The 21,846-nt window shown below is 68.5% G+C and overlaps 2 protein-coding genes across 6 annotated transcripts; one reads left to right on the forward strand and one right to left on the reverse strand.

Annotated features, from left to right (window-relative positions):
* The first annotated feature begins 662 nt into the window (after positions 1-662).
* Positions 663-5,655, forward strand: NAB2 (NGFI-A binding protein 2). 2 transcript variants are annotated; one of them, XM_038164428.1, is made up of 7 exons: positions 664-1,572; positions 2,546-3,347; positions 3,568-3,701; positions 4,150-4,201; positions 4,367-4,499; positions 4,579-4,779; positions 4,892-5,655. In XM_038164428.1, exons 1-7 carry the CDS (start codon positions 1,037-1,039, stop codon positions 4,984-4,986), a joined length of 1,953 nt encoding a protein of 650 aa, XP_038020356.1. In that variant the 5' UTR covers positions 664-1,036; the 3' UTR covers positions 4,987-5,655. The 2 variants fall into 2 exon arrangements, with proteins under 2 accessions (XP_038020357.1, XP_038020356.1); XM_038164429.1 differs by lacking the exon at positions 4,579-4,779 and having other exon boundaries at positions 663-1,572.
* Positions 5,656-5,805: 150 nt separating this feature from the next.
* On the reverse strand, positions 5,806-16,037 carry STAT6 (signal transducer and activator of transcription 6). 4 transcript variants are annotated; one of them, XM_038164422.1, is made up of 21 exons: positions 15,780-15,907; positions 13,304-13,568; positions 12,405-12,534; positions 12,161-12,299; positions 10,546-10,629; positions 10,155-10,459; positions 9,892-10,023; positions 9,592-9,780; positions 9,433-9,520; positions 9,221-9,343; positions 9,013-9,105; positions 8,665-8,871; positions 8,493-8,587; positions 8,264-8,400; positions 8,009-8,155; positions 7,757-7,826; positions 7,358-7,483; positions 7,168-7,269; positions 7,001-7,069; positions 6,641-6,781; positions 5,806-6,563 (listed from the first exon to the last, which is right to left on the reverse strand). In XM_038164422.1, the coding sequence occupies exons 3-21, from the start codon at positions 12,518-12,520 to the stop codon at positions 6,386-6,388; spliced, it is 2,541 nt and encodes an 846-aa protein (XP_038020350.1). In that variant the 5' UTR covers positions 12,521-12,534; positions 13,304-13,568; positions 15,780-15,907; the 3' UTR covers positions 5,806-6,385. The 4 variants fall into 4 exon arrangements, with proteins under 4 accessions (XP_038020350.1, XP_038020351.1, XP_038020349.1 ...); XM_038164423.1 differs by lacking the exon at positions 15,780-15,907 and adding an exon at positions 14,972-15,632; XM_038164421.1 differs by lacking the exon at positions 15,780-15,907 and adding an exon at positions 14,487-15,632.
* Between the last annotated feature and the right edge of the window lie 5,809 nt (positions 16,038-21,846).

Below are 21,846 nucleotides of genomic sequence, written 5' to 3' on the forward strand. Positions count from 1 at the left end.
CCGGGTCCCACCGGCCTCACCGGCCCCGGGTCCCACCGGCATCACCGGCACCACCGGCATCACCGGCCCCGGGTCCCACCGCCCCACCGGCTTCGCGACCCCACGGGGCTCTGCCACCGCGGGCGTGTCACGGCGGTCACACCGGTGACCGGGGCGCGGAGGGAGTCCCGCATCCCACGGACCGCCCGGCTCCGCTCAGCCCGGGGTCTCCGGTTCGCCGCGCTGCCGGCACCGTCCGTGCCCCGGCCCCGGGAACGGGGTGCCGCTCTCCGCGTGGTTCCCCCCCGCCCCATCCGTGGGGCGGCGGCCGCCCGTGGGCGGGCAGCGGGGAGCGGGCTCGGGCGGCCCCCCCGCTCCCCCTCCGCGGGCCGTGGGCGGCGGAGCCGGGAAGCGGCGGGGCCGTGGGCGGAGGATGTGCGTCAGCCGGGGGCAGCGCCGGGGCTGGGAACGGCCCCGCCGCGCCGGACGCTTGCTCGTGGAGAAGGGAAAAGGAGGGGGGGGGGCGTCACAGGGGGGCGGTGGGGAGGGGGGGTGAACCGGGAGGGTTGGGGCAGGACCCCCGCCATGGGCACCGTGTCCGTGCGGGATGCCCCGGTTGCTCCCCCGGTAGCTCCGGGGATGTGCCCCGGACACCGGCACGGCCCCCCCCCCCCCCCCCCCCCTCCCCGCGGCCAGGATCGCGCGGGGGCGGCTCTGGCCCCACGCCAGGCGCCGGCCGCGGTATAAATAGCACCGAGCCACGCAGGGCCGGACCGGGGTGCGGGCCGTGACACCCTCCCCCTCCTCCCTCCCGCGGGAGGGACCCCGGTGCTGCGGGCGAGGGGCTCCAGCATCCCCCCCAGCCCATCCGAGAAACCTCCGGCCGCTCCCGTTATCGCTGCTCCCCCCGGAGCCCATCGGTGGCAGCGTGTGCGCCCCGGTGACACCGAGTGCCAGCCCTCCGCAAGGGCTCCGGCACCGGGGGGACACTGCCGGGACAGCGGTGCCTGTACCCGGAGCATCCCCGCTCCCGCTCGCCTTGTCACCGAAACCGGGGATGCTGCGAGCGCTGCCCGCGGGACTCCCGGGATCCAACACCGAGCACCGTGTCCCCTTCCAGGGCTTCTACCTCTCCCACGGACCCCTCCCCGTGCCACGCGTGTCCTGCCCGGTCCCTGCCGGGGCTGCGGGACCCCCGGTGCCGCCGTGCGGGGCGCCGCTCCCGTTGCTCCGGTGCTGGGGGGGGGTAGGGGGAAAGAAGGGGGCCCGGTGCTGCCGCCCCCGCCGCTGCCCCCCCCCCCACCCTCCGCGCTCGGCGGGGGCGGCAGCCGCGGGATCCGCCCCCGGGGCCTCCCACGCGCGGCGCAGCCGGGGCCGCTGCTATTTCACGGTCCCGCCCGTGTGGGCGGCGCGCAGAGCGGCGCGGCGCGGCGGAGGGAGCGCGCCCGGCCCGGCCGCGGGACCCCCCGAGCCCCGGCACCCCCCCCCTCCCCCCGGATCCCCGGTTAGAAGCGGCCCCGGAGCCCCCCCTCCCGCCCCTCCCCGGCCGCCCGGCGGGGCGGGCGGAGCGGACGGAGGCGGTTCCAGGCGGCGGTGAGCGAGCGGGGGGCGGCGGGAGGGGATGGGGCACCGGGGGGCACCGGGCAGGGCGGGAGTCCCGGGGGGCGGTGGCCATGGTGGGACCGTAGGGGGACGGAGCGGCGGGGGACACCGGGCAGGGCGGGGGGCCCGAGGGGGGTGTTGGCCACGGGGCTCCGGGCGGGTCCGGGGCGCCGGGATGCCCGGGGAGAGGATGGGACGGGGGGCACCGCGGCACCGGAGGGTACCGGGAGGGGTCGGGGGCTCGTGGGGGGATGGCCGCGGTGGGAGCACAGAGGGACCGGGGGGATGCGGACAGCGGGGGTCACCGGGAAGAGCAGAGAGCCCGGGGAAGGGGTGACCCCCGGTGGGTCTGGCGGGAATGGGGGGGATGTGGCACACGGTGGGCTCGGGGCACTGCAGGCACCGGGCAGGTGCGGGGACGCTGGGAGAGGATGGCCCCGGTGGGACCGGGGTGGGGATGGGGGCACCGGGTGGGGTGGGGTCACCATGGAAGGATGGTCCTGATGGGATCCGGGGCACCGCAGGGGAACAGGGCACGGGCAGGGCAGGGGGCCTGGGGGATGTTGGCCATGGTGGGATCGGCACTGGCACATCATCCCCGGGGATGGGGGGGCTGGGGGGAGCCCCCAGATGTGTGTCCTGCCCTGTACGAGGACCTGGCATGGAGGGGCTGCTGGCTGGGGGGGGCACAGGCTGGGCACAGCCCAGGGCGGGGGGTAGGGGTTAGGATGAGGGTGACCCCACTCGTGTCCGTGCCATGTCCGGGGGCTGTCGCTGCAGGGACCGTCCCAGCCCGGAGCACATGGGTGGGACTGGGCGCCCCGTGGGATTTAGGGACACTGGAACACCCATACACGGGAGTGCTCCCTCTGCCCTGCACCCCCAAGCCCAAGGGTGCGGTGGGCTTTCTCCTGCATGTCCGTCCATCCCGGTGGTGAGTCCGTCTGTCCTCTGTCCACCTCAGGCTCGTCATGGCCCTGCCCCGCACGCTGGGGGAGCTGCAGCTGTACCGGGTGCTGCAACGCGCCAACCTGCTGGGCTACTACGAGACCTTCATCCAGCAAGGGGGGGACGACGTGCAGCAGCTCTGCGAGGCGGGCGAGGAGGAGTTCCTGGAGATCATGGCGCTGGTGGGCATGGCCACCAAGCCCCTCCACGTCCGCCGCCTCCAGAAGGCCCTGCGCGAGTGGGCCTCCAACCCGGGGCTCTTCAGCCAGCCCGTCTCGGCCGTCCCGGTCAGCAGCATCCCACTCTTCAAGCTCTCTGAGGCCGGCGGGCGCAAGGCGCTCAGCAACGGGCACGCCAGCCCCGGCGAGGCCGCGGGCAAGGGGGGTGGCAGCGCCGGGACGCCCCCAGCCCGCAGCCCCACGGAGCCAGGGGAGAAGCTGTCGCCATCAGCGGCTCCACCGTGGCCGGGAAGGAGCACCCCCGAGTCGGAGGGTGGAGGGGATGAGGAGCCGGGCGGTCCCCCCTTCTCCCCGGGCGGGAGCAGCGGGGAGCAGGCGGTGGGCACGGAGCTGGAGCCGGAGTTGGCACGGACGGTGGTGGAGAGTGTGGAGCGGCTGCTGCAGAGCTGCCCCCGGGGCGGCGAGGCCGAGCTGAGGGCGCTGATGAAGCTCAACAAGAAGCTGGCCAAGGCTGTGGGGCACATCTTCCAGCTGGAGGACGGTGACCGGCAGAAGGAGGAGGAGATCCGCCGGCACAGCGCGATCTACGGGCGCGGCGAGGCCCGGCGCCGCGAGGGCAAGCAGCTCACCCTGCACGAGGTGGGCTCCCTGCTCGAAGTTCCTGGGACGTGCTGGCTTGGGACAGGGACTGGGGTGGCTCTGGGGGTGTGCTGAGTGGGTGGGATTTGAGGTCTCCTCCCACGCGGGTGGCATCTGCCAGCCTGGAGCCGGCGCTGCCTTAGCTGAGGGTTGTGTGGGCGCTGCTGTCCCGTGGGTGCTGCCGTCCCTGTGCCCGCTCACGCATCATCTCTGCCCCCAGCTCATCATCAATGAGGCGGCCGCCCAGTTCTGCCTGCGGGACAACTCGCTGCTGCTGCGGCGCGTCGAGCTCTTCTCGCTCTCACGACAGGTGGCACGGGAGAGCACCTACCTGTCCTCGCTCAAGGTTGCCAGGTGAGCCTAGAGCTGGGAAACCACACCCTTGTAGGCCTGGAGGGGGGTCTGGCTGTCGTTCCCTTGCCCCCTGGGGTTGATCCAGCGCTTCTGGATGGGGCCAGGACCCTGCGGCACCCAGTTCCCCTTTGCCAGCGTGGGTGGTTTCTGCCTGACCTCGGAGCGTGGGACGTGGAGAGGATGGGAATGACGGGGATGCCAGGCGTGGGAAGGGATGCCAGGCAGCAGAGGGATGCCGCTGGGGATGCCCTATCTCTTGCCTCCATCCCCAAAGTCCCCTGCCCGCCGTGCCAGGGCTGCCTTTTCCCTTTGCTCTCCAGCTGCTTCCCTCGTTTTCCACCCCCAACTCCATCCGTGCCACAACCCCACCTGCCTGGTGGCTCCACTCACAGCGTGGGGCCTTGCTGTGGCCACCCCCACGCCTGACACAGCCCCTTTCCACCCGCAGGGCCCATCCCGAGGACAGCGGCGCCGTGGTGGCCAAGCGGCTCAAGCAGGAGGTGGGTGCAGGTGCAGGGGGAGCGTGCGCAGGTGTGCGCACACCTGCGAGCGTGGGTGTGACGGTGCAACGCGCCCGGGGCTGCCCATGCCAGCTTGGGGTGACGGCCCTGGGTGTTCCGGGGTGGGTGGCGCAGGGGACCTGCTCACCTGTGTGCTCCTGGCAGGCGGGAGAGCAGAGCCGCCCTGAGCTCCTGGCACTGCCGGTGGGGCTGGAGCCCCCCGGGGCTGGCTACCGAGGCAGCTTGGAGGAGGACACGGGCAGCCTCTCCGGGGAGAGCCTCGACGGCCACTTGCAGGGTGAGTAGGGGGGTTCCTCCCCTTCTCGGGGGGCGCTGCTGGTGGCTCCTCGCGCTGACTGTCGCCCCTGTCTCGGCAGCGGCGGGGGCCTGTCCCCGGCTGACCCCTCCGCCCGGCGCGGCCCCAGACGTGCCCCTCGGCCTCGCTCCCCACGGGCTCTGGAGCCGCCACATCCTCCAGCAGACGCTGATGGACGAGGGGCTGCGCCTGGCCCGGCTGGTCTCGCACGAACGCGTGGGGCGGCTCAGCCCCTGCCTGCCGGGGAAGCCCCCGGGACCAGGTGAGCCCCCGCGGGGCCGGGGGGGCTCTGCCGCGGGCAGGGGTCAGGACGGCACCGCCGCCTTCTGCTTGTAGCATCGTGTCCTGACGCCATCTCCCTGTTCTCCTCACAGAGTTCGAGGACGGGCTGGCGGAACGGGGTCCTCCGGCCCCCCCGGACCCCCCTCGGGGCACCATCAAGGTGGAGCAGGAGACCAGCAGGCAGTGAGGCCCCTGCAGCCCCCCCGCCACCATTAACGAAGCAATAACGTGCTGGGGGACGGGTGCGGCGGCGCTCCGGGCCCGGGGAGCTTGGGGAGAGAGGGGGGGGGTCTCAGCCACATCCCCCCCCCGGCCCCCTCCCGTCCCGCACCGACGCTCTGGTTACCTCAGCCGCGGCGGGATGCGATTCCCCGCAGCAGCAATACCCTCATCCCGCCCGGCTCCGCTTCCCCGCCGCCCCCCAGGGCTGGGGAGCCCTCGATGGACTGGAGCCCCCCTTCCCCCGTAGAGCCCCCCACACCCCGGCCCCATCACCGCGCGGGGACAGACGCGTCGCACTGTGCGCTCCCACGTCAGCGCTGCCGCCCACGCCGGGCACACGGTCCCCCCCCCCCCCCCCGGTCCCCCCCCACCCGCAGCGCCCACGCACCAGCCGCCAGCCCCCTCCCCGCAGCACGTGCCAGCTCACTGTGCACCCCCTCCCCACCCTGAGACCCCCCCCCAGCACCGCATCGGCTGTAAATACCCCCCCCCCCATACCCCCCCCTCCCCGCACGCATCCCCCCCCTGCACCCCGATACCTGCGTGTGCTTCAAGCATGGTCCCTGTGCCGGGGGGTGTCACACGTGCCGTGGGGTGTCACCCCCTCGCAGCACGGTGCGGGCGGCGTTTGACGGGCACTGGGGAGGTGCTGTTCCCCCCACCCCACCCCAAAACCCCTCGGGGTTCCTCCTCCTTCCCCCCGCCCCCCATCCCTACAAACCCGGGGTTCCTACCCCTCCCCTAATTAGGACTGTGTGGTGTCTTTTTAGAGCATTAGCGACTCTTCCTTTGTACCGTGTACAGTAGATTATTTATTTTGTTATTTTGGAATAAAACTTTATTTTATGGCTTATCTTCCTACCCCCTGCTCCAGCCGGGAGGAGGAGGGAGGGAGGGGGGTGAAGAACAGCTCAAAACCCCAAAGCAAGCGCTGGCTGCGGGGGTGCGGTGCATGTCCCTTTACGTGGGGGTCCCGGTGTCCTTCCCCCCCCCCCCCCGCCCCGCCGGGGGGCACCGGGCTGGCACCTCCGCCCCGGCGCCGTTCGCGCTGCCGCCTCCCGCCCCCGCGGTGACTCATCCCGGCGGCGTGGGCTGGGGGCACCGCGTGCGGCTGCCGGTGCCCCCCCACGCAGGACGGGGCCCCCCCCAGCTCCTGCATCCCCTCACCCGCGGACCTCCGGCAGCAATGCACGGAGGTGGGGGGGGGGGACGACGGGGGTTACCCCAAATTCCCCCCAAACCCGCCTTTCCCGGCTGGAGTTTGCACTCCTGCAGGGGTCGTATCAAGTCCATGAACCCAGGCAAGGCTGGGAGGGAGTGGAGGGGGGGGTCCCAGTCCGATATCCCCCCCCTCAGGAGCCCCCTCAGGCGTGTCCTGGCCGGATGCTGTCATCCCACCGCGCGTCCCCCTGTCCCCAGGAGGACAGGCTGGAATTGGGGTAGCCGCTGTGCTGCGGGAAGGACGCGAAGGGGGGCAACAGGGGCACCTCCAGGAGCTCGTTCAAATCCGAGGCTGATGGCTGATCCATGCTGGGCGACACCCTGGGGACAGAAACAGCAGGGTGACCGGGAGGGGACTGGGAGGGGCTTCCCCTTGCCGACCCCTCCCCGGTGCTTACCACCCCCGGTGCAGCGACGCTTCCTCCTCGGGCTGGAACGGGGGCAGCTCGGGCATCTCTTCGTCCTGCGGCTCCGCAGAGGGACCCGCGGGCAGGAGCTGCGAGACCTCCCCGGGCAGGTACTGGTTGGGCATGAAGGGTCTGGGGTGGCAAAGAAGGGTGTAGACCCTGTCCCACAGGGCACTCACCAGCCCCAGGGTATTGGGGGGCACTGCTTGGTTTGTGGGGGGCCGGTGTGGGGCTCCTCCTCGTGGGAGAGCAGACACTGGGAGCACTGGTCAGCTGGGGTGGGATTGGGTGAGGGGGGGTAAAGGGGTACAGGGCAGGGTGCCCCCCTTCCCCCTGTGTGCCAGCTCTTACCCGGGGGGCCTGAAGGCAGCAGGGTCCTGGCAGTGGGACAGCGAAGGAGGCGAGAGCATCGGTGATGGGCTGTGGGGGACAGGAGCACTCAGAGAGAGGGGAACACCTCCGACCCTGCTGGGGGTGGAGGGGTGTCCACCCTGCCCCCCAGCCTGCCCTGCTCCTACCTGTGGAAGGGGGGGGTGAGCCTCTCAGGCACCATCATGGCGTTGCTCTCAACCGGGGGGTAGCCCGCGGGCATGGGCTGGGGGCAGAACGGAGTGGGGGGGCTGCAGTGCACACACAGAGAGGTTCAGACTGAGGGGGGGGAGGGCGCTGCCACAGCCCCCACCCCACGCCCCACAGCAGGGCACTCACCAGATGGGGGCCAGCAGTGGCTGCAGGTTCTCAGGGTGCAGCTCGTGCTGCAGCACGGGCAGGTTGAACATGGGTGCCTGGGGGGCCTCGAGGGCGGCCCCCATGGTGCTTGGAGAGTGCTGGTCCCTGCAAAAACACATGGACCCCATCAGCACTGCCAGGTCCAGGCTCTGAAGGGGGACATGTGCCAGTGGGTGCCTAGGAGGAAGGGTAGGAGGTGCAAAAATGTGGCCCAGCACAGCTCGGGGGCCCACGGGGGGCTCTTCGCTCACCAGCACGGCTCTGCTTTCCCCAGTCAGGGATTTCCCTGCCCAGGGGGATGCTCAGGCTGGCCAGGGGTCTGTGCAAACCCTGGCCCACGTGCACACACCTCCGGCACGGATATGGCCTCGCACCCACCTTTCACTTTCCACAGTCATCTTGATGGCAGTGGAGACGTAGCCCCGGCCGTCCTTGCCTGTCTGCTCTTCTGCTCAGGGAGGAGAAGCATCCATGAACCACCACCCCCACCACGCCCTGCCAACCATCTCTGCCAGCCCCAGTTGCCCCTGCAAGCCCTGGGGCCAGCTGGGTGAGATCCATAACCCCCCTTGCAGCATTGCTGGGGTGCAGAGGGGCAGCCCAGGGCCCATCCAGGCCCTTCCCACTCACTGTTGTAGTGACTCCCAAAGGCCTGGTCCTTGGGGATGTTGGGGTACAGGTTCCGGAGCTGCCCCAGGTCCCGGATGCGGTCGCCGAGGGAGCGGATGGACAGGTCCTTGGCAGAGAAGGGCTGGATGTTTTCCACCTGGCTGGAGCCTGAGCGAGGGGAGACACGTCACTGCATTCCAGTGCTGGTTGCCGTGACTGCCCCCACGCCCTGGCAGTGAGGACCCCCTCCCTGCACTGCACCTGACCCCGTCTCACCGTCCTTGCCCCGCATGACGTAAGCGATGGTGACGCCCCCGATCTCGGAGTCGCTGAAGCGGAGCAGGAAGGTCCCATCTGGCTCCATGCTCAGCAGCTTGCACACATACTGCTTGCTGATGAAGCCCATGATGAGCCTGGAGAGGTGGACAGGTGGAGAACAGCGGTCAGGACCACCCATGGCAGCGGGGTGGGACCAGGACCCCCCCAAAGCCCAGCCCTGACCCACCTGTCCGACCAGTAACTTTTGAGGCATCTCTTGGTGAGGTCCAGGACTCCATCAAACCACTGCCAGAAGGTGAATCCCCGGCCAGGGAGGATCTCCTGAGGCAGAGAGAGGCCATGAGGCTCCTCATGGCCATGCTGGCCCCAGCCCCACCCCGGCCATCCCTCCCAGTCACCTTGTTGAACTGGGCCCAGGAGACGTGGCGGCTCTGGAAGTCCTCGGGGCTGGCGCTGTGGTCATTGAAGATCTTCTGGGCCAGGAAGAAGTAATGCTCCTTGAGGAGCCCCTTGGTGGTCTGCACCTCTGCCATGAACTTCAGGTTCAGGGTGTCACACATCTTGTCCCAGGGCACCCGCTCGGCCACCACGAAGGGCACCCGGTCCTGTGGCCGGGCATGGGGTCATCAGGACAGCGTCCCCACCATGTCCCACCCCTGGGCTCCTGCTCCCACCTGCACTGGTGGGAGTGCAAAGCCCAGTCAGCCCCAGGTTCCAGCTCCTTCCCTCCAGCTCAGGGCACTCACGATGTCAGAGAAGGCGTTATCCCACAGCACGGTGGCTTTGGCATTGTTGTCCTGGTTGCCATGGACGATGACCACAATGGGCAGAGACAGGACCTGAGGGCACAGAGTGGCCCTGAGCCAGCCGTGGTGGCTGCCCCGGGACTGCCCCAGTGCGGCACGCGTGTCCCACAGGGGAGGGCTCAGCACATCCAGCCCCATCCCGTGGTACCTGGAGGTGGATGGAGACGTTGCTGGGGCTCAAGGTGACGTTGGTGCTGAACAGGACGGCGCATTTCTCCTCCGTCACCGACTCGGAGCCCTTCCGCTCGCAGCGCTTGATTTTCTTCAGCAGCTGGGGAGGGAGAGCTGAGCATCCCCAGCCTTGGGACCCCCAAAAACCCAGCGGAGCCCCCAGCCCAGCCCTTAGCTGGTGGCACTTACCACGTTTTTGAAGTTGGCGCAGCAGTTCCCGCTGGTGGGGTTGGTCTCCAAGGCCACCGTGTTGTGCAAGATCTCCCCCGTGCTCTCACTGGGCAGAGGAGGGAATCAGGGGGGGACTGGCGGTGGGGAAACCCCCCTGCCCCCACACCCAGTGCTCACCTGAGGGTGTTGCTGTAGTTGCTAAGCTCCAGCTCCCGTGCTTGCTTCTCTGTCACCATGTCAGCCCTCACCATGTAGGGCTTGGGCGCTGCCTTCAGCAGCCGCGGGCCCAGCAGGAACCGGACGCTCGCCTGGAACTTGGTCTGGGTCTTCAGCACCTGTGGGGGCTGCTTCTCCACCAGGAAGGAGCTGAGGGACAAAGGGACACCGTGGCACTTGGCACAATGCCCAGCCAGCTCTGCCACCAGCCCCCGCAGGCCCACTTCAACCCCTGGCCACCACAGCCCCTCCATCTGTTACCTCTTGACCAGGCCGGACAACACCTCGTTGAAGCGCTCCAGGAGCCGGGGCAGCAGCTCAGGCCCCAGCTCTGTGCTCGCTGCCATCACCTGCTGCTGCAGCTGGAAGTAAACCTCGACCAGGTTCTCACATCTGGGGAAAGGGGGGACCCTCAGCACCCCACCCTCACTCACCCAGAGCCCTCTGGGCCAGTGGAGGGAGCAGGAGGTTGCTCAGGATGCTCAGGATGCTCAGTTGCCCAGCCCTGCCCTGTGCCCCCTCACCTCTTCTGCAGCGGTGCCAGATTCTCCTCAAAGATGGCCCCATTCCCTGCCAGCTGCTGTTGTCTCTTCCAGATCTGGATCCTCTTCAGGATCTGCTGTTTGGCCGCCTCCAGCTCCTTCACAGCCTCCAGGATGAGGGTGGGCAGTTCCCTGGGGGCCACGGGGCTCTGCACGGCCCCGTCCCGCCCCGGTCCCTCCTCCTGGAGCGCCTGGATCTCCCGGACTCGGTGCTGCAGCCGCTGCAGCCCCAGGCTGAACTTCAGCTCCTCCTGCCGCCGGTGGAAGCTGAGGGGCAGGTGGTGGTGCTGGGGCAGAGCAGAGCGGGGTCAGAGGGGGGCTGTGGCCGGTTCTGCACCTCGGGGTGCCCGGGAGAGGGGCAGGGAGCACCCACCCGTTTGAGCACGGCTGCTTTCTCGCCCTCCAGGACGGCTCTCATGACGGCCACCAGCCGCAGCGGGTCCCGGCGGAAGGTGTTCTGGGGGGGAGACACAAACGGGGGGTGTCGGGGGGGGACACGACACGTGCCCCCTGCTCCTGGCCCTCTCCCACCTCAGCCTCTTCCCACAGCACCTGGCCAAGGTAATTCAGGGGTTCCACAACCACCACAGAGCTGATTTGCAGCTTTAAAACCACTTTAAATGGTGCACAGAATCATGGAGTGTCTGGAGTTGGAGGGAACATCAGGATCATCGGCTCCAACTCCATTTGTTTTTTGTACAAAAAGTAGAAGAATCAACTTCAAATAGAGAAAAAAAAATACAAACGGAAAGAAATTCTCCATTCCTGTGAGCGTTTCCTCCAGCCTCCAGCCTGACACCTGGGGGAGACTCTCCCAGCTGCCCTGGGTGGATCAGTGCTTTCCACTGAAAGCAGGGAGAGGAATTCCCCTGCTGGCTCTGCCTCCCGCGTCCCCATGCCAGCTCCTCCGGCCTTCACGCATTTCCCAAATTAGCTACTTCCCAAAACAGCAGCAGAAACGCGATGGGGGAATGGCTGATGACGTGCTTGGTGCGTTCCTGTGCCTGTGGGAGCTCCAGTGCAGGGGTCTGGATGCAGCACTGGTAGCCCTGTGGGCTCTTCCAGGGAAAATGTGGAATTCAGTGGATGAGAGAGCCAGGTTTGGCTCCCATCTGCAACCTCCAGCCCTGTGGTTGCCCATCCTTGGGGTCAGCAGCACCAAGAGCAGGGAACAGCCTGGCTGAGCACGGAGAAATGAGGATTTGGTGTTCTGGGATGAGGGATGGAGAAAGGAGGGAACACAGGAGGGCTGCTCTGCATCAGCATTTTAAATAATAAAAAAATCCCTAAGCTGAAACATCTGCTTGTTTCCTACAGCAAAAAGTCTTGTTTAGAAAAGTCACCCCGCTCCCCAGAAGTTGTGACTAAAGCTGATCCTTTCCCAAATGCTGGATATTAAAAAGGTCTGTTACCAAAAAAGCAAAGTTTTCAACCAGAATGGAGCTCTGGGAGTGAGCCCTGCTCAGCTGTGTTGCTCTGAGCTCTGTTAGCCAGAGGAGATAAATCAGAGGGTTGCGAAAGGGACAGAGCAATTCCAACAGCCTTGATAAGAGAAAGAGCCCCAAAAATGAAACCCAGAGCTCACGGCAGGAGGAAATGCAGAGCCACACAGCCTGGAGGAAGGAGAAATCAAACACTCAAGCAGAAAATGGGGAACATCTGCTGAGATGGCCCCCAGGTGCCAACAACTGGGGGCAAGTTGGGCTGTGGGGGCTGAGGGGCTCAGGTGGGTCCCCACAGCAGCTTTTCAGGGAAGATGTGGCCGCTCCCTGTGGGCCACTGGTCTGCAGGACCTGGGACAGCCCTGGGATGCAAACAAACCCCCTCTGTCCTGTGGAACACCCCTAAAAACCCAACTGAGCCTGCTCATTGCTCACAAGCCTGGAAAAGGGTGTCACATCCTAAGGCATCGAGCCCTTCCAGCATAAAATAATAAAGTTTTCCTGGCAGCTGGCTGCAATCCCAGTGTGACACAGCCCCCTGCACACCTCGATGTTGCTGACTTGCTGCAGGATCTGGCACTGCTGCCCATCGCTGCCGGCAGCGTTGCGGAGTTTCTCCAGCATGTCCGAGAGCATCCTGTTGGCCACGCTGCTGCAGAAGGCGTCTGAGCCATTGATGAACTCCCTGGAGAGGGGAAAAGTTGGGAGAATGGGCATGGATCCCCCACCTGCCCCTGTGCGACCCCCAGACCTGTGCTGCTGCAGGGAGGAGGGGTCCAGGGAGACTCACCAGGGCTGGTTCTCCAGCCACTCAGCCAGGAGACAGCGCAGGCTCCGGGGAAACTCCGTGGAGAGGCTGCTGAACTCCTCTGGTGGCATGTGGGACACGAGGTTCCAGAGGCTCATCTTGGAACAGTCACCTGAAGACGGGAGAAGGGATGGGGTAGGACCACTTGAGCAGCCCCCAGCCAGCCCTTGAGGGCCAAGAGCCCCTCAGGGAGGGGGCGAGAGCTGCTGCTTGTCCCTCCAAGTCTGAACCTGCTGCTCCACTGGGCTGGGGCTGCTGGGGAGAAGGAGGAGGAGAAGGAGGAGTAGGAAGCTTGATCCAGGATCAGCTTCTTGGGCAATCCTGGGCGGGCTGGCAGCCCACTTGTGCCTCAATTTCCCACATCTCCAGGGATTCCCTGCTCCTTCTGCCACAAGGGCTTTCAAAGGGATGGACAAGTGCTGGTGGACTGGGCATGGGAGAGCTGGGAGAGCTGGAAGAGTGTGGGACTCCTGGGGAGTGGAAATGTGAACTCCCCAAACTTAGTGAGGCCGTTGCACTGGGGTGACCCCGGTGAGATGGCTTGGCTGCCCCCCTGAACTTCCTCAGGTGTCCCTCACAAGGAAGACCCCTTCCCCAGCCTCCCCTCACACTCGGTGGGCTCCAGAGATCAGGAAAAGCAAGAAGAAGGTTGGAATGAGGCTGTTACATAGGGAATTCCAACCTGGAACGGCCGAGCTGGAGCCTCGCGTCCCCACCGCGCCCCAAGGTGGGCGTTGGAACCCCAACACTCCCAGCCCGTCCCCTCAGCACTGCCCGCGCCTCTTCCCGGCAGCTCCCGCCCTTCCTCCCGCCCCGCTCGCCCCCTCGGGCCCCGCCGCAGCCCCGCGGGCCCGGCCGGCCAGGGGGATCTCCACACACACCTCGCTGCCGGTTCCGCCGGCCCCGCCCGGGGCCAAGGCCCGATCCCTCGGCGGATCCCGCGTCTCACGGCCCAGCCGAGGGGCCGGGCGGCGGCGGGACCCCCCCCCGGGCGGCGCAGGCCCGGCCCGCCGTGCCCTCAGGCGAGCGCGGAGCGGCGGCACGGGCCCGAGTCCCCGCGGGCAGCGCGGTTCCCCACGGGCCTGGGCCGCGCGGAGCCGCCGAAGGCGCAGGGCGGAGGTGGAGCTGAGAGAGACTCCGAGAAGCCTGCGAGGGGAAGGAAGCCAGCGTCACCGGGCAACGTCGCGGCCGGAGCAAACAAAACGCCTGCGGCCTGCCCCGAGCCCTGCAGCGGGAGCACGCCGGGCTGGCGGCGGCGTGGGGTCGGCAGCCCTCACGGAGCACCGTGTGCCACCTCAGGAAGGGCCCGGCCGCGGTGGCTGGAGGCTGACGGTTCGCAGGAATGCTTTTGCTTTCGAACCCACGCTGCCCCGGAGCAAAGAGATCCCTGGGATTCACCGCAGGGCGTGAGGTTACTCCGAGGGGTCAATGCCCGGTGGGAAACGCACACAGCAATTCTGGGAATGCTGCTGGGCTTTTCCACGCGGTCCCAGTGGGATTCTTGGCAGGAGGGGAAAAACAGCCTCTCCTTTTGCCACCCTCGAGGTTAATCCCCATCCTCGTTCCCCATTAAACCTGTATTTCTGCTCAGCCCTGGGAGGCAGCTGCTGGCTGGAAGCGCCAACCTGGAGCGTAAGCCTTAAGCCAGGCATGCCTGGATCTGCTGAGAGCCTGCAGGAGAAGCTGCTCCGCTCCCTCCTCCCACAGCCCAGCAGGAGCTCGAGGCGGGGGATCTGCCTTGTCCCCTCCTGGCATCAGTCACAGCAGCTCCTTCAGCCCAGCCGTGCCCTGAATCCCTCCAATCCCAATTTCCAGGTTTCCCTCTTCTCCTCCTTCTTCTTGTCCCAGTTCCCTCCTGGGGGCAACATCCCATGGGGACCCTCCTCCAGGTCGCCCCGGGAAGCCGAGGTCACAGCTGTGTTGTGGCCGGGGAAACCAGCTGGGCACGGGGCAGGACACGGCACCCGGAGAGGGGGAGCAGCCGCCCCCCACCCGCTCCCCCTCCCCAAACTCCCTCCACGCAGCCACTTTCGCTTCCTCCTCCACCCGAAGGGCTTTGCCTACCCGTGGGGCTGGGGGACTCCCGGGCGAGAAGGTGGCTCAGGAGGAGCCCAGGCACGGAGAGGGGGCTCAGGGACCCCCACAGTCTCAGCACGGGCTTTGTGCTCTCACTGCAACAGGAAACCCTGTTCCCAAGCTGGAACTGCCGTACACTCCCCGTCCCCTTCCCGGTCCCGAGGTGCTGCCCTACATCCCACGGATGTTACTCATTAACCACCAGCCCTCGCTGGCAGCCAGCCGCAGCCCCCCACCTTCGGGCGGGCTGTGTCGGGGGGGGGACGGGGATGGATCCCACCCCTAGCCATGTCCCCTCTGCCATCTCCCAGCCTGGCTCTGCTATCTCCCAGCCCTCTGCCCCTTCCTCACCCTGCGGGGCACCTCAGAGCACGCTCCCTATCCTGCCCGCAGATTCCTCGGGGCTTTCGCACCGACAGCTACTCCGAGGTTTTCCAAATGCTGTGAACACCCGGACATCTCTCTGACTCTACCTTCGCCAGGAAGAGCCCAAGGGGCATTGCTGCCCCTCAGCGTGCCTCAGTTTCCCCGAGGTGCTGGGGACGCCACGGCTGCCAGCCGAGGCCGAGGCCAGAACACAGGACACGGTGGGACACTGGTGACAGTGCCACGAGGAGGACACCCACGTCTTAGGGGGGGGCTGCCCGTTGCTGGCCGCTCGGGGCATGAAAGTTCCTCTGGTTCGTAGGAAGAGGAGCGGGGCCTTCCCAGCCGACCCAGCCCAGGATGACTCACGGCTCGGCGAGCCCGGCCTGGATTTGGAGCCGCTCCCGTCGCAGGAACTCGCTGTCGAGGTCCACCGGTGTGACAGGGGAAAGATGGGGTCTTCCTTTGCCCCACGCACGCCCCCTCCCCAAACAGCGCCCAGCCAGGAGAGCGGGGTGCCAGCAGAGCTGGGTGCCATCCTCTGCACGCACCCAGCAGCGGGTGCTCCGCACTTCGGGTCGAGCTGGGCTGCGTTTCCACCTGGGCGGCCGATGCAGCCTCGGTGCCACCGGTGCCCCATCCCATGCCATCCCCAAACACCCCAGTGAGGGGCTGACAGGGGGGACCTCCCCCTCAGAGGCCCCGCTCAGCCTGTCACACGTCGCACTGCCCACCCCCGGAGCAGGGAGGTGCTCCTGGACAGCCCCCCCAGCCCCGGGCAGCCCCCGCCCCTGGGATACCCCGCAGAGCCCCGTCCCCCCGCCCCTGCTCCCAGCTCGGTGTCCCCGCACCAGTTCCGGGCCGGGGCGGGAGGTGCCAAGCAGCGGCAGAGCCCCCGGTCCCGTCCGCCGTTACCTGGCGAGAGCAGCCGCGGGCGGGGGGCGGCCGGTCCGGCCGGTCCCCGCGGCCTCTCGTTCACTCCATAGCGGCGGCGGGCGCGGCCGGTCCCCGCTCCGCCGGGAAGCGCCCGAGCGCAGGAAGGGGGAGGAGACGCAGGAGCGGAGGGATGGGAGGGCACCGGGACCGGGACCAGTCTCGGCAGGACCTGGGGTCCCCGGACGTCGCTACCGAGGGGCTGCGGCACCCGCCGGCTCCGCGTCCGTCCCGTATCAGCCCCCACCCATTCGTGACCCCACTCTTGCCCCGTATCTCCCCATTCCTGTCCCCCACCACGGCCACACTCTTACCCCATATCCCACTCGTGACCACATCTGGCCCGTTCCGCCCCCACACACCCCCTGCTCGCACCCACGCGTGTCCCCCCCGCCCCATCTGTGACACCCACTCCTCCTGACCCCACTCCTGCTCTAATCAGGTCCCTCTTTGACGCCCTCCCAAGCCCCCCGCCCACCCCCGCGGGTGCCCCCCGCCCGTTCCCGCGGGTGCTCTCGCACCGGGCCAGGCCCGGTTCCGTGGCACCGCTGTTCCCGTGTGCACCGGGCCGTTGGTCCCGGGCTGCGCCCTCTCCGCACGGTTTGAACCCCGGTCCCCATCCTGGGGTCCGAGCCCGTGGCTGGTCCCGGGCTGTGCCCGCCTCTGCCTGCGCCCTCCGGTACCGAACCGAACACAGGAGCGGGGGCACTGAAAAGGGGTGCTTGGGGGCACTTGGTTCTTCACGGGGGTACCGGCCCCGCTCCGGGGCGCTCCTTCGGCCGCTCCGACCCCCGCGCCCACCGGAGCGCCGGGGCAGCACGGGGCACGGCCAGCTCGGGGCCGCCAGGGGGCGCTGCCGCACCGCGGTGCCACCGGGGCGAACCGGGGCCGGGGCTGCCGGGGCTGGGGATGCGGTACCGGGGCTGGGGATGCGGTACCGGGGTTAGGGATGCGATACCGGGGCTGGGGATGCGGTACCGGGGCTGGGGATGCGGTACCGGGGTTAGGGATGCGGTACCGGGGCTGGGGATGCGATACCGGGGCTGGGGATGCGGTACCGCGGTTAGGGATGCGGTACCGGGGCTGGGGATGCGATACCGGGGCTGGGGATGCGGTACCGCGGTTAGGGATGCGGTACCGGGGCTGGGGATGCGATACCGGGGCTGGGGATGCGGTACCGGGGCTGGGGATGCGGTACCAGGGCTGGGGATGCGGTACCGGGGCTGGGGATGTGGTACCGGGGCTGGGGATATGGTACCGGGACGAACCGGGGACTGCGAGGCCTGTACTGCCGGGGCTGGGGATGTGGTACCGGGGCTGGGGATGCGGTACCGAGACTGGGGCAGGGTCGCGGGGTCCCCGCGATCCCCTGGCTCTTCCCGCCGTGGCGCCAGTGAACTGTCCGTGCTGTTATTCCGAGCATCAAACGCGCCCGTGGGCCCCGTGACTTGTCCACTGCGCACCGGGACATCCCGGGAGAGCGGACACTGGTCGGAACTGGGAAGGGGCTTCCCGGCCTCCCCACGACCGCGTCCAGGACGGTCTCAAGTGGGGAGGGGGCTGTGGAGCGCTGGCCGGAACCCAAGCTTGGGAGAAATCAGAATCACTCCCCGGGTCCTGTGCGACGTTTGGGGGCTCTGGGGGAATTGGGGGGGTACAGAGCCGGTCCCCAGAACCCCTCCAGCCCACCGGGTTGCACCGCGGTTTCTGCCACCCCGGCGCTTCTGGAGGGGCGGCGTCCCGGGAACATCTGGACCTTCTCCCGAACATCTGGCGCCGCAGCAGCCTGAATCACCCTTCCCCCCCGCAGCTGCCTGAGCGGGCTGGGGCGGAGCAGGCGTGTGACATAATTAAAAAAACATATGACATCACGCGGAGGGGTCGCACGGTGTCCGATGACGGCGCCGGTACCGCTGCCCATCTCCCTCCTCGGGCCCGGGCCCCGCCAGGCAGCGCAGTGGCCCGTGGATGACGTCACGGCTCTGGCTCTGACGTCACGGTTCTCAGTCAAAGCCGGAGTTGGGTGAGTGATGGCCGACCTTGGGGATGGCGGGACCCCCGTGATGGGGCTTCGCTGTTCTGGCCCCCCGATCCTGAGCCCTGCTCCTGTAGCCCCTGGAGGGACGGCTGGGGGGACAGCGAGGGTCCTGTGCCCTGGGGGGTGACAGGGGACCCCCTGCTTGGGGGGACAGTGAATGTCCCACTGCCCTCGAACATGGCGAGGGTCCTGTGACCGTGGGGGGTGACAGGGGACCCCCTGCCTTGGGGGGGACAGTGAGGGTCCCACTGCCCTTGGGCATAGCGAGGGTCCTGTGCCGTGGGGGGTGACAGGGGACCCCCTGCCTTGGGGGGACAGTGAGGGTCCCACTGCCCTTGGACATGGCGAGGGTCCTGTGCCGTGGGGGGTGACAGGGGACCCCCTGCTTGGGGGGAACAGTGAGGGTCCCACTGCCCTCGGGCATGGCGAGGGTCCTGTGACTGGGGGTGCCAGGGGACCCCCTGCCTTGGGGGGACAGTGAGGGTCCCACTGCCCTCGGGCATGGCGAGGGTCCTGTGCCGTGGGGGGTGACAGGGGACCCCCTGCCTTGGGGGGGACAGTGAGGGTCTCACTGCCCTCGGGCATGGCGAGGGTCCTGTGCCGTGGGGGGTGACAGGGGACCCCCTGCCTTGGGGGGGACAGTGAGGGTCTCACTGCCCTCGGGCATGGCGAGGGTCCTGTGCCCTGGGGGGGCGCTCAGGGTCCCCGCGCCCCTGCGGGTGCTGGTGGTGTCGCTGTCCCGGGAGAATGGCGAGGCTCCTGATGCCGTTGGGGACGGTGAAGGTCCTGCAGCCCTGAGAGGACGCCGAGGGTCCCGCTGGCCCTGCGGATGATGAGGTTCCGCTGCCTCGGCCGTTTCTGACCCGCAGCCGGTACCGTGTGTCGGTAGAGGGGAGCTGGGCCTCCCCTGCACCTGGGACGGCCAGAGCAGGGCCGGGCCGGGCGCTGGAGCGGCATCGCGGGCCGGTACCGCGTGTGGGCGCGGGACCCGCAGCGCTGTTCCTGTACCACACCGGCACCGGTCCCCTGCTTGTACCATACTGACACCGATACCGACACCGGCACCGGACCCCTTCTGGACCATACTGACACCGACACTCCCACCGGATCTCTGCCGGTACCATACTGACACCGATATCGACACCGGACCCCTGCCGGTACCATACTGACACTGATACCGACACCGGACCCCTGCCGGTACCATACTGACACCGATATCGGTACGGGCACCGCATCCCTGCCTGTACATTATTGACACCGACACCGGACCCCTTCCCGGACTATACCGAGATCGATACCGGTACCGACACCGGACCCCTGCCCGGTCCCTGTCCCTGCCCACACCCACCGGGGGGCGCAGCCCCGGTACCGCACGCGCATGCGCGTAGGACCCCCCCCCCCAAACGCCACGCGCGTGTCCCCCCCCCCCTCCCCGTTCCCGTCCGCGCGGCGGCGGCTCGAGCCCGGTGACGTCAGGCGGGCGGCGGCGCGCGCTCCATCTCCCCCCCCCTCCCCAAAATCACCGCCCTCCCTCCCTCCGCCGCGGCGGCGGCGCGCGCAGACCCCCCCCCCCACCCCCCTTCCCCATCCCCCGCCGCCCCCCGGCCCCGCCGCCGCCGCCGCCGCCGCCGCCCAGCCCGGAGGGTCCGCCCGCCCCCCGGCCCGGCCCGGCCCGGCCGCCGGCCCGCCCCCGCCCGCCCCCCGCGGATGTCGGTGCGCGGGCCCGGGACGCGCCGCCCCACGGGCAGCACGGCGTGAGGAGCCGCCGCCGCCGCCGCCGCCGAGCCGCCGAGCCGCCGGCATGGGGCCGCTGCTGGCCCTCGCCGGGAGCCTCCTGGCCCTGCTGGCCGCGCCCGCCGCCCGCGCCCTCGAAGGTGAGTCGGGGGGCGGCGGGGCCGGACCCCCGCGGGGCGATACCGGCGGGGAGGGGGAGGCGCCGCAGCCGCTGTCGGGGGCGCGGGGCTCGGCCGGGCCGGGGAGGGGGCGGGGGGCGCCGCGCGTCGCCCCCCCCCCGCCGCCGCCGTGACAAAGCAGAGCGGGCGCAGCCCGGCCCCGCCGCGCCGTGGGGACACCGGAGGGACCGGGGGGCAGCGGGGGGAGCTGCGGGCCCGGCTGGGGAGGCGCGTCCTCCCCGCACCCCTCCGCAGCGCACGGTGCGCCCCCCGCCCCGTCCCCCCGCAGCCGCGGGGGCCGCTCGCTGGCGCTCCCCGTTTTCTCCTCTTTGCCCGTTCCCGTGGCTCCCACCCGCCCTCCATCCCATTTTCCTCTGGAATCCAAAGTTTTCCCCGCAGCCAAGCGGGAAAGTTGGAGCTCAGCACCGCTGCGGGAGCCGGGATTTGGGGTCCCGGTGTCCCGGGGGTGGCCGGTCCGGAGTCCCACCGGTCCCAGGGGTGCCCGTGACAACCCGGCCTCGCCCCACGCTCCCCCTCTTGCATAACCGGGGCTGCTTCTCCCGGAGCCGCGACGCCCGGCTGCGGAGTTTGGCTGTGACCGGGCCTGGTGGCACTGGGAATGTGTTTATCCAAGCGACCGCGGCTTTCCGTTCCCCCATCCGTGTGTCCGTTTGTCCAGCCTCCCCCCCCCCCATCGCTCCATCCAGCTCCTTGCCAGCCGCTCGTTCCCCAAGCCGTGCACGTCGCGTTCCCGGCCCTTATTGATCTATTCAGTAAATACTTGAGCTCGTCAGCTCCATGGCCGGGCTGGGAATGTGCGAGGGGCCGCTCTTGGCAGCGCCCGTGCTCCGCGCTGGCAGCCGCTCCAACCGGCAACCAGCGGCCGTGGCGAAGTTCTCGCAACGCTTGGAAGCTCCGGGCTGGTTTTTCCCTTCAAAAGCAGCGAAATGGGGGAATCTCGGCTTTCCTGTGACAGAGGATTCCCCTCTGTCCTCACGGGAATGGCCTGGTGAAATGAGAGGCCAGAATGATGAATGAAACCGAGTGGGGTTTGTTTCTTGCTTTAGGGGGAGGTTTTCCTGTCCTGTTTCTTCGCCCACCTTGGAGCAAAGCGGGAGAAGGGATTTGGTGTCGTGGCAGTGGCAGCATCTGACCCGTCTCCGGGTCCGAGGGATGGAGGAGGAGGAGGTTTGGGCGAACGCCAGATCCCTGCCCCAGATTCATGTCTGGGGCTGCAGGAGGCCGGAGCCTGTGGTTTCCATCCTCCAGCCCTTCCTCACCCTACAGGGGGTGTGGACGCTTGGTCTGTGTCCCTTGCAGGGAGGTGACAGGAGCGGAGCAGCTCAGGGCACCCTGCAGCCCCCCCCCCCTCGGTGGCACCTGCAGGGCTGATTGAGCCGCTGGCACCCGCCCGGTGAGTTTGGCAGCGCAGGTGGCCGACAGCTGAGCCCTCCGGGGTCACCCCTCCAGGGACACGAGGTCTCAGAGGCACCGTCCCCGCTCGGAGGTGGCTCGGAGCAGCCGGCGGATCCAGAAGTTGGTGGGGGCGGAAGGGAGGCATCGCTCATTGCATAAGCTGCGTTGCCTTTGGAAACGGGGCTGCGGAAAGATGATGAGCTCGGAGGGAAGTTCTCGCATCCTCTTCTCCACACCCCGGGAGCTGGAGTGGGGCAGAGGACAGCCCTTCCTCCTGCTGCATGTCCCCCTTCCGAGGGGCTTTGGGGCCTGTGGTGGCAATGAGGTGCTGTCTCACCACCTCAGGTTGCTGGGAGCTGTGTGAGGCCGTGGGTGGGGAGGATGTGGAGGCATGTGGCGGATGTGGAGGCACCACAAGCACGTGGTTGGCTTGGTTAGGGGTCAGAGAGTGCCACCAAGGTGCCACCTGAGCTGGTGCCTCAACCTTGGTGGTCCTGGCTGGGCTCTGGTTTCCCTGATGCAAGTCTCCCACTGGCCCAGCTGGGTACAGAGGGGCTCTGGGAGAGGCCAGGAGGTCGTTGGGAGCAGGGTGCAGGTCCCCAACCTTGTCTGGAGAGCCAGTTCCTCACACTCACAGCCTCTGTTTGCAGCTCTGGAAGCTCTTTGCTTTTTCCTGGAGGAGAGGAGGACAAAGTCCAGCCAA

The sequence above is a fragment of the Motacilla alba genome, chromosome 29 (assembly GCF_015832195.1).
Source record: "Motacilla alba alba isolate MOTALB_02 chromosome 29, Motacilla_alba_V1.0_pri, whole genome shotgun sequence".
Taxonomy (NCBI): domain Eukaryota; kingdom Metazoa; phylum Chordata; class Aves; order Passeriformes; family Motacillidae; genus Motacilla; species Motacilla alba.